General features: G+C 38.9%; 1 protein-coding gene across 3 annotated transcripts in view; it reads right to left on the reverse strand.

The window, feature by feature from the left end:
* The window catches only part of LOC127425165 (rho family-interacting cell polarization regulator 2-like), a 70,665-nt gene that overhangs the window by 37,309 nt on the left and 15,149 nt on the right, over nucleotides 1–18,207 (reverse strand). For all 3 annotated transcript variants that reach the window (XM_051670857.1, XM_051670858.1, XM_051670859.1), the window contains exon 2: nucleotides 3,075–3,195. In XM_051670857.1, the coding sequence (XP_051526817.1) occupies nucleotides 3,075–3,195 (121 nt within the window). The remainder of the gene's footprint in view (nucleotides 1–3,074; nucleotides 3,196–18,207) is intronic.

Raw genomic sequence — 18,207 nt, forward strand, 5'->3', positions numbered from 1 at the left:
TGAAATCGCGGGGTCTGGGTAGCTCAGCGAGTATTGACGCTGACTACCACCCCTGGAGTCACGAGTTCGAATAAGCAACCAAATTGGCCCGGTTGCTAGGGAGTGTAGAGACACATGGGGTAACCTCCTCGTGGTTGCTATAATGTGTGGTTCTCGCTCTCGGTGGGGCATGTGGTGAGTTGTGTGTGGATGCCGCAGAGAATAGCGTGGGCCTCCACAAGCGCTACGTCTCCGCGGTAACGCGCTCAACAAGCCACGTGATAAAATGCGCGGACAATTTGTCCACCACCACCACGAGGACTTAGAGCGCATTTGGAATTGGGCATTCCAAACTGGGGAGAAAAGGGGAGAAAAAAAGAAGAAGCTAAAATCACTAAATATGGCATCTGTAGTCCCACCCTACTGGGGTGGGTAAAAATACTGATTTTCTGATGCATCGCAATCTTTATTTGAAAGATCTCTTTATCGATCCTAAAATCCCAAGATCGATTTTTTTACTCTGTGTGCAACCCTCCACTACAATGAGAGGAAATTGCTTTCATTTGCAACCAAATTTCACACTATGCAACTAAAATGTTTATTGGCAACTGGCCGGTAAATGTTTACATTTCACTCAACAGTAATTGTGTAGTATAGTGGTGAAGCATTAATCAGAGAGATCCTTTCACTGCATGTTGAGAGTAAAGGTTTGGTTTCTGTGTGTCTAAAGACGAGATGCACACACCCACTTTTGTCATTGAATGATGTCTCTATTAATACCCTTTCTGTTCTTTACAGTCAGTTGTTGATCAGAAACAACAAAAAATTTATATTTAATGCTAATCACGCATAGTAGGGATGAGATAAAGCCATTCGAGTCCTCTCTGGTATGTGCTCATTTACAGATGCTTTTTACAAAAATGACGGTTTTCTTATAAAGACAGTACCATTTTTTAGCACGTGTTCAACAAATGAATGCACACATATACTTGTGAATAGTACAAATTATGTATTTAAACAGTAAAATGTAACAAAAAAATAAAAAATGCAATATAACATCATATTTATTGATTGAAAACATGGATTTGTTCATCTTTAAAAAGCTTAAATGTGACAAAAATGATGAAAAATTAATCAAATATATTTAGTAAAATTAACATTTTCTTAATATGCCTAGTTAGAAGGGACCCTGTATAATTAACAGCATTAGCTGGGAGATCAATTATTTCATATGTAAGCAAAAGGGACATTATAACTGAAATACACCCATATGAATCGATATTGAATCAAATTGAAGAGCTTGTGAATCGGAATCGAATCCGGAGATCTGTATTAATACCCAGCCCTATGCCCTAGAGTTAAAAGAACCAATCACCTTTCTAGATAGAGACATCGCCTGTCTGTTTACTCGAGAATGTGAATGCGTGTTAGCTGAAGAAGTTGTATTTGAGCTACAGAACGAAAATGTATTACACCATTGCTGTCAGATTTAATTGCTGATTTTAAATATGAAATTTGAACATTTGAATCTTGACCAAATGTTTTACAGATTGATGTCTATCCCCATTCAAGTAGATAGAAGCTGTATTTGCATGACTGAAAATAGCTGCCCAGGAGTGTTGTGAATATGGCCACCAAGTGACTTGCCTTAAAGGGACTTTAGGTTTATTACTATACATGATGCTGTCGGCTAGTAGTCTATGTTGGCATTTTAGTGCCCTTAATGCTTGTCTATGCAATATGCATGCAAATAATCGAATGAAGTTGCTAAAGCTTCAATGATTCCTATCATAATGTCAGTTAAAACCACAAAACATCAGATAGGGATGGAGCTTGTAGTTCTCCATTCTTCCTCAATGCTCTTGACATTTAAGTCAAAAGGCAGGGTGCTTATTAGCCTAGTTCTGATGTGACAGTGCTCCTACATCTAATAATATCCCACATTCCTGTTTCTTAATGACACAATGGCAGTTGGTTACTCGACATGTCTGAACATGTTGCATGCATGCACATGCAGGCAAAAAGAGCATTGGATGTTTTGCTGCAGTAAATCTAGGCCATTGTGTAGAATGAGCACATGTTGTTGCCTAAGGGTCATCCACTCGCGATGCACTCCGTCATGCTGAGATAAGCCAGCGTGCACTGCACAAACACACACACACACACACACACACATGTTGGTGCGGCTATCCTTATGAGGATTCTCCACAGACATAATGATTTTTATACTGTATGAACTATAGATTCTATCCCCTTACCCTAACCCTACCCCTAAACCTAACCCTCAAAAAAACATTGTTTAGTATTTTTTTTTTTTAAGCGATTTGAATTATGGGGACACTAGAAATGTCCTCATAAACCACATTTATAGAATAATACCCTTGTAACTACCCGTTTGTATCCTAAACAATTTCCTCGTAAATCATCCAAACCCGCCCACACACACACACACACACACACACACACACACACACACACACACACACACACACACACACACACACACACACACACACACACACACACACTCTTTAATGCTATTACTGCAACCACTGTTTCTCCATTCCCAGAGTTGTATTAGTGAGAATTATTTGCATATATTTCCAATGAGCAACTTTAGTAACCAGTGGGCATAAACAGTATCTCTCTACATAGAAACCAATGCAAAATTAAGATAAAAAGGGGTTTTGCCCTCCGGTCACAAAAGTTGCTAGGTGCATTTCTGAGCGAATACCCAGAAATGGTAGTAAGAATTAAACACCACATGATACATTATCCAGCAAATTGCCAAAAGCTCTTCCTGAGTTTGACTACTTGTTTCCCAGTTGTTTTTAAAGCATCTATAGTCACCCAAAAAATATTTACAGATGAAAAAAGCCCAACATTTCTCGTGGGCTTAAATCAGCTTATAAAAAGTTGTCTGATTTTATGCATGGTTACAAACAAATGTGTAAATGTCTTATATTTTGTGTGAATTGTTTTTAATTTTGTCATCCACAGTGACAAAGAGATGTTTTATTTTCATTCAGAGGATCATCTAGTCAACTGGAGAGGGATGGAAGTGTTTAATCCTCTGACAGGACAAGTGACCTCACCGTGAGCGTCGCTCCTGCAGCGTGCTGAATCCAGCGAATGACTGGCTCCTGATGATGCCATTGGGCCCTCCAGGAGAGTGAGTGCCAGCAGCCATGATGTCTGGGAAGCGGGACGACACTCCTGCAAGGAAACAGAGAGAATTCTGGATAAGAGAGGGGCCACTGGGTCCGATAAGGAGGAAGGAATGCATGTGTAAGATGATGTGGGGTTGGGAATGACTGAATGCATTTGGTTAAATTCAAACTTTAAACCAGTAGTCCATTTAAATGGCTACCAATACACTGTTACATTAAAGAGAACAATGCAAAAATGGTGGGTGTGCTGTATGATATGAATTCTTAAATTTGTTGGACAAGCAGGTCATTTCGAAAGATATAGGCTACATTCCAATTTGCATACTATCCATATACTTTATAGAATTAGGACATTTGTGTTTTATCCTATTTATTTAATCCAAAATTAGGATAAGGACATTGAAAATGGTGTTTTGTAAATAGTGTGCCAAAATTACCCAGATACTCAACATTATTTCCAGAGGATTTTCAAAGTACGAATCTGTGCATGCTTTTTTGTCTAATACTTTCCATGCACGCACTACGGAAGAGTTGTGGTGGTTCCCTTTCAGTTGTAAAAAAAATAACAAATAATATGAAGACTGTGAGGCAAAAGTTGTATCAGTCATTTTTAAATATGTGAACCTAAAAGTTAAGTAATTATGCATTTAAATGTAGTTAGCTAGATGCTAACACTTACATGCAAACACAAACACTACACAACAAAGAGGTCTTTGATATCAAAACTCTATATTTTGATGCAGTAGTATGCCCCAATATTAGCATACTGACTTGATACATACTCAGAAATACTTTTCCATCACCAGCGAAGTACAAAGGCCTACTTTTAGTGTGTAGTGATTGGGAAGCAACCACTCAGTTCTAATATGAATACAAGAATACAGACTGAGAAGACCCCATACGGTGCACATTTAGAGGGTTTTATAAACTGCTCAAAGCCACCTGAGCCCACCACAGCTGAAGACATTAGAAACTGGAGGTGGTCTAATGGAGCACAGAAAGCCTAATGTCATCACTCTATTCAATCAAGTGCAATCATCTAGGGAGGACATGGAAATCTCCCTTATACAGAAAGGAGAACCTTCAAGATATTGTCTCATCTCCTTTATAGCTGATCTCCAACATTCTATAATGCATCAGAGTAGAGCAGGATGATGAGAGCAGAGGCAAATCCATGATCTGAGGGTAATGAGGCTATGAGATCAGCGATGTGAGAGACATACTCATTCTGACCCAAGATCAGTGCATAATTCTGATAATACTCCCTTGCACCGAGATCTAGATCATAAAGAGGGAAAAATCTGGGTTATGCTGCAAACAGTAGAAGTGCACACCAGGGCCGTTTCAAGACTTTCACAGGCTCACTATCAAGTAAAAATGTGTATCATGATTTTCTTGTGGGGCCCTGGGGTGTAGTTCTTCTGGAGAACCCAAAGTGTTCAATTCTGTTGACTTTTGAAACAGCATTCTTTACATTTTCTTAAGTACTGCCCCCTTTACACCTCCCATTAACAAGTGTCTTTCATGATTAGATCACAGTCGGATGGCACTTGACACCATCAAAAGCCAAAAAAAGTTACAAAAAAACAAAAACAGATTCTGACCTCATTTGACAAAGGTGTAAATTCTAATGCATTTTCAGTATCTGCCTATAACTATGCAAGTACATACTGAGGTTGCACTACAAACAATCACTATCCATCACTTTGATGGGATGGGTTGTAAACATTTTTTGTCATGCTCTATTTTTATCCATTGTTGTTATACTTTTCCAGAAATTATATAGAGTTTAGATCTATAATGACCGGGACTTGACAAAACCAAAAAAAAAAGAAAGGCTATAATGGAAGTTAATCATGATTTAAAGAACAAAAAACATGGACGTCTGACAAGCGCAAGTTCTGTTTAACAGTTTTATCTATTCTATTTAGCTAATTCGGTCACACACACACACACACACACACACACACACACACACACACACACAAAATTCATTTGAAAAGTTTAAATTATTGCAATAATAAAAAACTTCAAGTTTAAATGAAAAACACATCAGACACTGTGGTCTGATCACCTGATTTAATTAATATTATCCCACAAATCCACCGCACTTGTAATCTCTCCTTTCTCACCCCAAATCCTCACTCACATCTCTCTCCTGGTCTGTTTTCATTAACGAGCTTTAAAACTTTATTTTCTCCCCTTTTCTTCACTTCTAAACCCTATAAGCGCGATTAGGATTTATCAGTAAAAATTTACTGGAGCACGGCAAATTTTTATGGGCTTTTTACCCCAGTTAAAAGAGTCAAGCAACACCTCTGGTTCACATATGGACTCTCTAAATAGTCTATACTTTCTAGATTGGAGGTGGTTCACAGATATAACTGTCTCATTAGGTCTGTGTTTGTGTAGCTCTCTTAGGGGTATGGTTACACACTGCATGCAGGGGTGATGTGCTGGGGGAACCATACACCTCTGGGTCTCTGCTCAGAGCACAGTGCAATAAATACATCACTGCTTAGACATGAAAGCAATGGGGCTCTGGGATGGATCTTGTTTTGCAGAGGAAAGACAAAAGATCATTCTATGACGTGTGCCAGGCTATTTATAGGCACTGGCTTTGACTCTCGAACGTGAACTTCAGTACTTCTCATTCTGATCATCTGACAAATATTTTGATCACTCAGACAACCAAGGAAATAAAAGACTGGAATAATGTAATAATTTCACACTGCAGCATCCAATTCTTTCTGCCTAAAAAAGGTATAAAATGTAACCAACCCAATCACAGAAAAATAAAAAAGCACTTAACACGCAGCCCTATTTTTCTAACCGCACATCTTTGAACGTGCATGTGCCTGGAGTTATTTGCACTAATTAGTGGGTCCACAAGGTGGCAACACTCACATTTGTGCCATTGCCATCACAAAGAAGCACTAGAAGAAAATGTAATCTGTGCTAATCATCAGGATGTTATGTTGCTCAGAACTGCACCCAAGAATTTCACAAACCATTACACTTGTGTATATGGTTGTGTGACAATAAAAGTGATTTGATTTGATTTGAGATGAAGGTAAAAACAACAACAGTGGATGTGCAAGTCAAGATAGCATATGTAAGGAGGTCTGGAGATACCTGCATTTGTACAACTCGAGTCTGAAGGAATATAAAGACATCTTTATAAGTCTAAACTCTTGAAGAGAAAGTCCGGTGTCCAGAGAAAGTCTTAGCGTGCATGCGCCAACCGCCTGTGTATGCCCACAGTTATATAGAGTATACTTTGACAGGCTCGCATTCGCATTCAGTACACAGACGCAGAGCGTTCGGGTTAAAATGGAAGTATACCTAGGGGCTTTAGTTTTATAGATGTTAATGCTTTATTAACGAAAGGTACAAACAAGGCATTGAAACCAACCACAGGCTAATCAGATATTTGGCAGTGTGTTAATGAAATGTGTTTCTCTCTCTCTTTCTCTCTCTCGGTTTTTTTTCACGGGTGGAATTGGAAAAAATAGCGTATGACACCGGAGTGGGCAGGAGCAGGAGAGAATCTTACGGTAGCGGGATTTAAAAATTTGCATAGACCTCTACCTGCGGGATTTCGTGGGTGTGAGCGGGACAAAATGAAATTTTTTGTGGGAGCGGGTCTGAAAAATCTATCTCACGCAAACCTCAGATACTTTCAATATCACTATTGGACCCACTTTTTATTATGTGTCTTTAACTACAATGTACTTTCTACTACTATTTGATACAATGTACTTATTATGTCCATACGTGTTGTTCCATTATACTTACATTTAAAGTACCTGCATTTAATTATATCTGTAGTTACACTGTTAACATTACCGCTTACACTAAACCTACCCCAACCCTTACCTTAAACCCTAAACCCTACTCCTAAACCTACCCGTACCTTAATCTCAGTAGCGGCAAATGTTAATTTTGTGAAAATTTTGCGGAACAATATGTAGTTACACAATAAATACATTGTATTGTATGTATTCTAATGTAAGTACATTGTAGTTTAAGACAGAATAGAAAGTTGGACCTCACAATAATATCAAAGCACTGATGCTGATGCAGTAGGTGCATGTATTTAAAGCTTAAGTTGTTTCTTTTTTTTTTTTTAAACAACACAAAACCAACGCAAGGAAACATATATAACCAATCGCTGGGTTGAACATACAAAAGGTATTACTTCAGTCTCCCAATGCATTTCAAGAGCACAAAGCAACACTGTGCCAGCCAGTGCATGCTGGGATTACTCCACACGTTCTATTAAGGCCTACCCGTCTCGGGTCACAGACACTCCTCAAGTGTTGCTTATGAGGGCAACGTCAACCCCGTCCCAGGGAGAAAAGAACGGGGGGAGGGGGGTTTGTGGGCTTCATTAATTTGTCACCTCCAGCAGGGACCATGTTTGTCAGGCCTGTCGTTAAGGGTGGGGAACGGGGTCTTGAAGTAGGGCTGTAGTAGTACTATGAATTCTGGCTGTCTGACTAACCTAACACACTGCAAAGAGTGAAATGGGTGCGCTCAACAAAACATGGTGCCTTTCTTATTCAAAAATCCTGAGAGCATTTTTACAGAAGAGGAAACCATTTAGTCACTTTTGATGTAGTATGTGATTCAAATCAAACACATCACCTCAGGGTTTTGTACAAGCCATTTCCTTTCTGCACCTCAATCTTTGGAATAGTTCTTGTTTTCATTCTGTTCCAAATTCTAGTGAGCTCCCTCCATAGGCAGCATTTTAAAGGGGTCATGAAATGGAGAATCAAATTTGCCTTGATATTTAGACATATAAGAGGAAACTGTACTATAAAAACATAATGTAAATTTCAGAACTCAAAACTTCCACCCCAGTCTAAAAAGAGCATCGATAGTTACCACCCTGCTGAAACATCTCGTTTTGAAATCTGTGTGCTTGTGATGTCACGAGACACTGGTCATTTGTATTTACACATCCCACAACATGCATTATCGGACCCCTGACCCCGCCCACTGGTGCTCAGTTTGAGAGAGCAGGCCTTGTATGGCTAACTATTCCTTTTTAATCATTTTTGTATATAAACATGCACTATATAGACGTCTTTGACCATCATGTGTCTCACTGCTTTTAAAAGACACCATGTCAAGTTACAGCTCTAAAAAGGAGAGCCCATTCAGTTTCATCAGCTGCTCTGGGTCTTGCTGTTTTGAGCACAAACACATCCTGAATGCGTTCTTTCGCACATCTGTGCTATTTTTAATTGTTGGTGTATATAAACATGCACTAGATTAACCTCTGTGACCATTTTGATGTATTTCCGGCAATATACGCCTCAGTGTGCCTATGTGTGTGCATTATTTCACCGTAATTTGCACTATGTATGTGCAGGGGTATTTTTCCAGCTCATGTCAGCGTGGATTCCTTGTGAACCAGTCATAATACGATTCAAGTTTTGCAAAGGAACTGATATTAAGAATTGGGCCAGTTAAAAGCACTATTGGAACAAATTGCAAAACAGTAAGTAAACAGTTTCATTCATGAATATTTCAAATGTCATGGCTGTTTAATAGTTTATGGTGCTGAATGTTAAAAGTTGTGCTTGATATGAACGGATTAATATATTCGGATGCAATGTGTTGGATGTGCGTTATGTGGAAACTCTGAAATTTAGTTGTATAATGTTGTGGAGCTTTGTTCATTTTCTTCTGATTGAGTTTCAAATATGGCTGTATTTAAGGGGCTGCACAATGTTAGCCAATCATAACAGTGGGCCTTTACGTTAAAGTTTAAAGGAGGTGCTGAGGTCAAAACCGTGTTTCAGACCGAGTGCCAGAGATAGGGTGGAAAATGATCATGTATTATTAAATTAAGCCTGTTTTGATGCAAAATTGTTTTTTAATAACATTATCATTGGACCTCAGGGAAAATAATACAATTATAAAAAAATAAAAATAAAAAATAGCATTTCATGACCCTTTTAAAGCATGAAAGGTGTGCTCCCGACATGAAATTTGTTCCAAAAAAGGAACCCCATGTGGGCAAAACCCCCTCCCCCCAAAAAAAGTTAGATACGATATGCGATAATTTATCGCTTCCATTTTAGTCAGACTTTTTATCCTAACCAGCCACGAATGCAACGGGAGACAAGACATTAAGTTGGTTTCCATATTTGTGGCATCGAGCCAGGTAGTCCCGTCTAATGTGAACTCTCATTGATCCAAAATCTTGCTCCTCATACATTAAACATCAAATACGTTTAACCAAACAGCCGCTAACCTCCACAAATGTGGCAAGCAATGCAACAACAGCCATGAACGCAACGAACGACAGGACATTAGGTCGATAGCTTGGTTTCTATTTCTATTTTGACCATGTAGTCCCAAACCCTGTGAACCATCATTGGTCTAAAATCCCACTCTTCACACATTAAACATTCAAAATGTTCAGATTAGCTGTGAATGTGTTGTGTCGCACAGCAGTTTAGCATCAAACGTGGACAGTCGTGAACAGCCACGAATGCGACAAACAAAGTAACAGTCATGCGGGAAACAAGCGCTGAGCAACAGAACATTAGGTCGATCGTTTGGTTTCTAATTCTGTGGTAAACACGCAAGGTCGCCCCATCCACTGTGATCTCTTAATTGGTCCAAAATCTTGCTACTCCTTTGTTAAGCATCAGCATGTTCAGCTGATTGGCTGTGATTGTGTTGTGTCACACAGCAGTCTTGCGATCAGTGTGGACAGACAGATTGCAAATCGTTGGAATCTTATCGCATTTCATATGGTTAGCACATGGTCAGCTACTCATTTACGGAGGTTTATGCAATATCAGCGTTGGTGTTTCTCTAACGTTGGCACTCCCTTTACTTTTCGCCTTACTTATAATTCATTCATTTTAAAAGGAATCAATAAAAAATGTTTTAATACATTAAAAAAAATACATATTTTAACCAAAATGTGATTGTACTACGTGTATTTATGCTTATATTTAGCTTAGCAACAAACAAACACCCAACTGTATTGAAGTCAATTGTAAGTCAAGTGTCCTATGCACTTTGCGTGAGAAGCCCTATTTGTGTGACACTCAGAGTTGCTGCCATAGAGGTTTAATTTCCCACACAAGCACACTGCAAGTTAACAGCAGCATGATTCCTAATGACTGTATAAATTATAGTTTCTATGGTAACAACAGACAATACCCAATATGTTCAGTACAACAACATTGCTATTATATATCCTCCACAGCAGGCCTCCTCCCACTATACTGATCTAAGACTCTGTTGTCTTCCTCTCTGCGTTTAGGTAGGAGTTCCAACTGCCCAGCCTACATCCATGCAGCTGTCTGTCCAGTTTGCCCATTGTCCCAGTCCACGTTGACACTTATTCCACACTCCACCCAGGAATAGTGATGAGCTGGCCTCCATGCCAGATCAGAGAACTAAAGTCAATCATGTGGAAGTGACCGACTGACCCTGTTCCAGTCACGCTGTAGTAATGTGCATTTGGGCAACATCTCCAAATGGGCCAGGAGAGTGGAGCGGTATATCTTTAAATGGATAGCTCAACCAAAAAATTAAAATCCCTGCAGAGGATAGGACTCTGTTATGAGAAGCACAAAGATTATAAACACAGTGAAACATGATTCTAAAGCAGGCACCCGAGAACTGAATGGGTGTTCTTGTTTTCTGGACGAAAGATCATGTGGTCATGACAGTGGCTGCTATTGTTTATCAATGTCCTGAAAATAATTACAGTTTTGCTTGAAGCTGGGAGGCACTGTAAGTCTATCAGCTGAGGAATAAACTAATAAACTAATTGGGACAACTGTCCCAGACAACTGTTGCTCAATAGAGGTGTGGTTTTGGAACACAGGAGATGCAAAATGGATGAAAGCATAAAAATGTAACTAATCCATGCATTAAATAATTTAATTTAGACTTCAGCAGCCTGCACTGATCTTAAGTAGAAATTAGGAATGGGTCAGGATAGTTACGTCGACTAGACAACAAATCAGTGAGACTGACTAGTTTATGTAGATTTTTTTGTGTGTGTTGTAGCTTTAGTAATAGTGTTTTAAAAGTCTCTAAACTCATCGCCTTCAAAGCACCGTTCAGACCAAACCTGTTCTTACATTAGAAAAGATGCTGCACAATGAATGGAACAGAATGCAGGTGTCTTGAGAGATGCATGCTTAAAATATCAAGTTCTTTAAACCTGATGCAGCATCTTAAAAACGTGGTGCTCATGAGCGAGATGCTCAAAAAACAGTGAGACATAGCCAAAGACTTCTGTCTAGTGCATATTTACATTGAAAAGCAATAAAAAAAAAATCATCATATCAATGTGTGGTGGACCCTAAATCAGTATGATTGTACAGGGCTTTCTTAAGACCGACCAGTGAAACTAGTCGTTTAGACAACCCATTGACTAGTCGATTGAGAAAATATGTATGCACAGGGCCATATTAACATACGGGTTTACCGGGGCTTAAGCGCTGGGGCAGCGGGGGAGTGGAGGGGTGGAGACGCTGGAGACGCTGATGTAAACACAGAGAATGATGAGTGCGAACTGAAGACAGAAAGAAACGATTTCCGGATGCCTGAAACACACTTAATCAATGATAACTTCTTAAAGACACATTGGGCATTTGTAATCTCAAACTCATCCTCATAAGGACATGGATGAGCGTCTGAGCATGTGGGAAATGTTACCAGATTCAGGTTTGACATGGCTGTTAATGGCTGTGGATGGTGATATGTCAATCTCTAAAACAAAAAGCTGCATAAAAGTACCATAAAAGCACTCCATATGACTCACATGCTATATTACAAGTCTTCTGTGAGGAAAAGACTGAAATTTATGTCGTTATTCTATAAATTTTCCCCTCCACCATAGCTCTGAAATATTACTTGCGTTCAATTCAAAACGTTACTGTGACAAGTCACGAACTCTCTTTGAAGGAAGAAGCGAGGGCCAGGTGAACAGTCAACATAAATCTTTTAATTTTTAACACAGGTTGGCTTTTCAGCATAACACACATAAATAAATGCACACATCCACACTGCTGCATGCAACTCTCTCTCTCCACTCCAATGGTCTGGATTACCTCTTTTATCCCTCTCCAGCTCTCACTGCAACACAGAACAGCTGTTAGAGATCATTTCCAACAGGTGTCAATCCTTACCGTTCTTCCTCTCCTGGCCTCGCTCTCTACAGACGTCACTCGGCCACGCCCCCATCACCACAGTTACATCACAACCGGTCACGTAACAAGCAAGTAACAATTATGTTTGACATCACTAACATAAAACCTAACAATCCTTTTTATTGTATGGAAAAGAGCAGCTCAGGCATTCTGTAATATATCTATGTTTGTGTTTCACGGAAGAAAGAAAATAATACAGAGTTTGGAACAACATGAGTGTAAATGATGACTGACTTCTCATTTATGGGTGAACTAGCATATTCCTTTAAGCAACTGTGATCAGCCATCCAAAAATTATGTGCATATTTTTAAATTCAACTTTAAATGTGGATTGTCACTGTGGGGCTATTCCAGTCCTGAATATTTGTGAATATTTGACTGAACCAAGTTTCACTTAATTTGGGCTCTCTTTATTAAGATAGAGCTGACCAGTGGCACACAAATAAAACTTGGCTATGGCTCTAACTGGAAGCAATGCTTGTGGCTTTGAAGAACAGGAAATGACCAGACTCATGCTGACACATCATGGGAAACGGACACTTGCAGGTGAATCTTCAGAATGATTCAGCAGTTCAGAATCACCTCTGTGTGTGTGTGTGTGTTCATGCAAGATGCATGAGAGAGAGAGACATAGAGCAGTAAGACAGAGTTGCTTCTTCATTTCTGTCTCTCCTGCAGTCTGCCAGCAGGACATAACTAGAACATCTGTCTCTATAAAAAGATGCCAGTTGACTTGTGTCAGGCTCGTGCGGATGAAAAATTAAAGCCGTTTACTGTCTTGAAGACTGAAAAGACCTTTTAAATTAGTGATGACGTCTCTTGAAGTTTCAAAAGAGTGTACAAAAGAAAAGCACACTGTATGTGCAAATACACATCCAAAAAGATGGGAGATGAAACCAAACTTATAAAAATACTTTCAGCTACAGTTGATCATTCAGTTTAATTAGTGGTGTTTGTTAATGCAATAATAACTATTACTAGCTCATACTTATTGTCAGGAGTTTGTTCAAATCCCTAACCTTAAAGGAATAGTTCATCCAAAAATGAAAATTCTCTCATCATTTTCTCACACTCATGCCATCTCCCAGATGTGTATGACTTTCTTTCTTCTGCTGAACACAAAGATCTGTACTAGAATATCTTAATTTCAAGCTCGATTACACTTCCTAGCGCTTGACGAATGTGCAGAGTGCTAGAAGGTGCTATAGGAAGTGTATGCTGATGTCAAGATTTAAAGTGAAAAAGGAGTTATATTTTGGTCTGTTCACACAAAACTGACTGGAGTCCTATGGATTACTTTTATGCTGGCTTTATGTGCTTTTTGGAGCTTCAAAAATTTGGTGACATTTACTTACATTGTATGGACCTACAGAGCTGAAATATTCTTCTAGAAATCTTCATTTGTGTTCAGCAGAAGAAAGAAATTCATACACATCTGGAATAGGGCTGCAACTAATAATTATTTTGATAATTGATTAATCTATCAATTATTAGAATGATTATTCGGCTATTCAGCGATTATTGCAATGATTAATCATTAGCTTTTAACCGATTATTCAGCTTGTGCCCCGACTTAAAAGGTTGTATTAAACGTGCTTACTAACAATAAAGAGGACAAAATCATCTTTTAAAAATACCTCTAAATGACATTCACTGAATTAAAGGGGAAAAAAATACTTTTTATTAAGTTTAATTCAGTAAAGAAATTCACTGCAAAAAATCCTATTGTTATCAAGTGTTTTTGTCTTGTTTTCCATTTAAAATTGTCTAAAAATCCTTAAAACAAGATACATTTACTTGAGAAGTAACATATAAGATATTTAGACTTGCTTTAAGAGAATGTCTCTTAAATATAAGTGTATTTTGTATATAAGTGTATTTTTTCACTTGGTTATACGGCAAAATACACTTATATTCAAGATCTATTCCCTAAAAGCAAGTCTAAATATCTTATATGCTGCTTCTCAAGTAAATGTATCTTGTTTTAAGGATTTTTATACATATGCTGCTTCTCAGGTTAATGCATACTTTTTTAAAGGATTTTTAGATATTTTAAAATATTTATATTTTTAATACTATATTCAACATTCTCAGATAAACATTTTTTCTTCCGCAGTATAGCTGCTAAAGAAAATGTACATTGTTTTAAAGGAGTTTTAGATATTTATATTGGAAAACAAGCCAAAAACAAATCAAAAACTTATTTTGTTTGTGTATAATGGGGCGAAGACTACCCTATCTCACCTTTCTGTTCACTTCAATCCATCTTTAACTCACAAAAAAAAACTCTCTCTTATTAATAAAGCTGCGTATTGCCAATTTTCTTCATGATAAGAAATGCACAGTGACATATATTATGATTCAATAAGTCGTGAGCATCATGTTATAATCTAGTGGCATTAAGCGTGCACGCTCGAGGGACGAGTGTCCCCGCGACAGAGTGTGCATCAGCCGGGTGCAGTTTCAATCTCTCCCCTTTAGATCGGGACATTCGCGCAACTCATAGAAGAGGCGCTGACCACACAGAGAAATGGCAGTTTTGGAGTTTGTAGTTATTTACATGACCTGCTTCTGTATTGTTTGAACTTTAATAAAGCTGTAACGCATTAAATATAACTCCATTTAAGATGTAATGCCGGGGTGTTTCCTTTAAAGACACTCGACACGCAAGTTTTGCATCAGCGGAGCAGCAGCTCCACTAATTCCGCAACGAGAGTGCTTCTGTATTTACTTATTCTGTATTTTTGCATTATAATTCAATTATACTTTGTGATCAACATCACCTGAAGCTGTTTGGAAAGTTTAGAGTGCATCTGGACTGTGAGCCGTGTAATTCTTCCTCTCTTCATTAGAGTTTAATGTTATCTCATGTTACGTTAAATGAGATCAAACGACTATTCGACATCAAAAAAAATTGTCGACAATTGTCGATAATGTCGACTAATCGTTTCAGCCCTAATCTGGGGATGGTATGAGGGTGAATAAATGAGAGAATTTTCATTTTTGACTGAACTATTAGTTTAGGTATTAAACTTCGATGTTTAACTTGCTTCACCATTTTTTTGTGTTACGGACATGAATAATACCTCACATTTTTGCCTGATAATCAATAAAACTATATAAAAAATACTACAAATGTACATTGATTGGAACCCGAGCCATATCAAGAGACCAGAATATCAACATTTGGAGGTGGGCTCTTTTAGGCCAGTAAGCAACCACCCAGAACACCCTAGCAACCGCATAGCAATGCTCTAACAACCATTCTGAAGACCTAAGCAACACCCTAGCATTGTAGCAGCGAGTTTCATACAGGCAAGCACCACTCATATTTTCTTATCTAGCAGTTTATAAGAACATCCTTATCTACATTTCTTGTGGGTTTGATAGAAGGAAGTACACTTCATCACTGCCAAAGTACAGCTGTATGTCAGCAAAGACCCAGAAGGAGCACAGCACCCTTTAAAAAGCACAATGATTGGGCTTCACAGAGCAGGTTACATGTCACAGTTGACAAAATCTAAGGAAAACAGCCAACATCTAAGGGAGAATATGTTGTACATGACAACATCCAAGGACCTCATTCAATCAACCAATGAAATTTCAGACAGAAACCCTAACAACCAATCATCTTCCTACACTCCTGCTAACGACCGATTAAACACAGTGAAAAACAAAAACATCCAGTTCACCAGATTACGTTGGAGGGATAAACCGCTGTAATACTTACAGCAGAAAGCTTGTGATTTCATCACTATGGAACATATGAGCTATGTGATATCCATGGGTGCAAGAGGGGTGTTCTCTCTGCGGCTGGATTCATAGACTGTCAATCAGAGGGGGGATTATGGGATAACACCCCTACTGATAAAACCTAAATGCATGTCATCTGTTCAGGATGAGAGAGAGTGAACAAGAGAGAAAGAACCTTTGGATAAGATGCCATTATTTAACCATCAGTTCAATATGCCTCTCCTCAGAAAAGGAACAGTACACAAGCCCTGTTCCAAAACCTAGTGGGGTGCCAACCTAGACAGCATTTTTAAGGCATCATAGGTGCCCCCCCACCCCCCCAACAGGAAAGCTATTTTTAAAAGGTAGTCTAGACAGAAACAAAAGGCTGCCCTCTAAAGATTACAGTTTCACGTGCCGTTACGCTTGGCACATGGTCAAGTGCTCTAGCCTAATAGTATACTCTTTTGACCAAATTAAATTCAGCATTAAATGTGGATTGACCACAAGGCCATACGGATGCGTTCGATGACCACACACTACAATTTCTTTGTGATGTTATTTTGTACAGTCAATGGCAAGTGCATGTGCAGATGAAGCGCAAAGACATGGACTGTTTGCGTGTCTAGAAAAACTGGGTTGCATGCAGACATTACATGCATACTGTGCTGATGACAACATTTACATCACACAAACTGTGCGCAAGATGTAGTGGTACACGGAAACCCTACACTTTTTTCAGTTTGGCTGAACATGAGCTACCCTCTAAGACATCTAATTTTGGCCAAATTTTAAGGTAGCATTGCATGTATTCTTCGTCACATGCTGAACTCAGTGGAAAACATATTGATAATGCACTATAAACCTTTCTATCAGCACAATCTTTTATAACAAATGCTTTCATGATTCAGCATAAAATACTATACTGAACTATTGACTGAAAAAAGACATCTTGATGCAAGTAAAACAGCAGTAACAGGCATGTGACACTTTCATGATGTAAATAAGATTTCATGACGGTTACGTTTTTAATACCCACTCTCGATAAACATTGAATTATTTATGTCCGTTATTACAGGAAAAACTCAATGTAGTCATACAGAAATCACATTGTTTTCTGTATAGCACTGCAACTGTCACAGTACAGATGCGATGAAATCTCAGTGTGTCAAGTACCTAAAATAGGCTTTACTGTAGTTTCTGCAGTGAGAAAGGCTGATGGTGCTCTAGGTGATGAAGAGTGTTCTTAATCAGACACTTATACACAGATGAGCCAAAACATTATAACCACTCACAGGTTAAACAAATAACACTGATCATCTAACAAGGCCACATGTCAAGGTCTGGGTAGATTAGATGGTAAGTGAGCAATTAGTTCCCGTAGTCAACGTGTTGAATGCAGGAGAAATGGGCAGGAGTAAAGACCTGAGCGACTTTGACAAGGACCAAATTGTTATAGCCAGAGGACTGGGTCAGAGCATCTCTGAAATGGCAAGGCTTGTGGGGTGCAACCAGTCAGCAGTGGTGAGTACCTACCGACAGTGGTCTGAGGAGGCATAAACCACAAACCGGCGACAGGGTGTTGGGCGCTCAAGGCTCATCAATGCACGAGGGCAATGAAGGCTATTCCATCTGGTCCGAACTGACAGAAAGTCTACAGTGGCACAAGTCACAGAAAATTTTAATGATTGTTACAGGAGGAATATGTCACAACACACAGTGCATTGCACCCTGCTGCGTATGGGGCTGCGTAGCCACAGACCGGTCAGAGTGCCCATAATGACCCCTGTCCACTGTTGAAAGCGCCTACAATTGGCACGTAAACGTAGGAAGCAACAGAAGAAGGTCGGCAGGTCCGATGAGTCTTGTTTTCTTTGACATCACATGGATGGCCGTGTACGTGTGTGCTGTTTACCTGTCAGAATGTCCAACAATGTTCTTTTTATTGATATGAAGCAATATCAATAAATAGAAAACCATATCAAAGCAACAGTGTAGTAGAATAACATTTAAAAATCTTGATTATGTATCTCATGCAAATTCAAATGCTATTGTGTATCGGCTACACAAACCTACTTTCCACTTCTATGATCTATGCACTTCCCATGAACATGCATCACGGATGC

The sequence above is a fragment of the Myxocyprinus asiaticus genome, chromosome 34, assembly GCF_019703515.2.
Source record: "Myxocyprinus asiaticus isolate MX2 ecotype Aquarium Trade chromosome 34, UBuf_Myxa_2, whole genome shotgun sequence".
Classification (NCBI taxonomy): Eukaryota; Metazoa; Chordata; class Actinopteri; order Cypriniformes; family Catostomidae; genus Myxocyprinus; species Myxocyprinus asiaticus.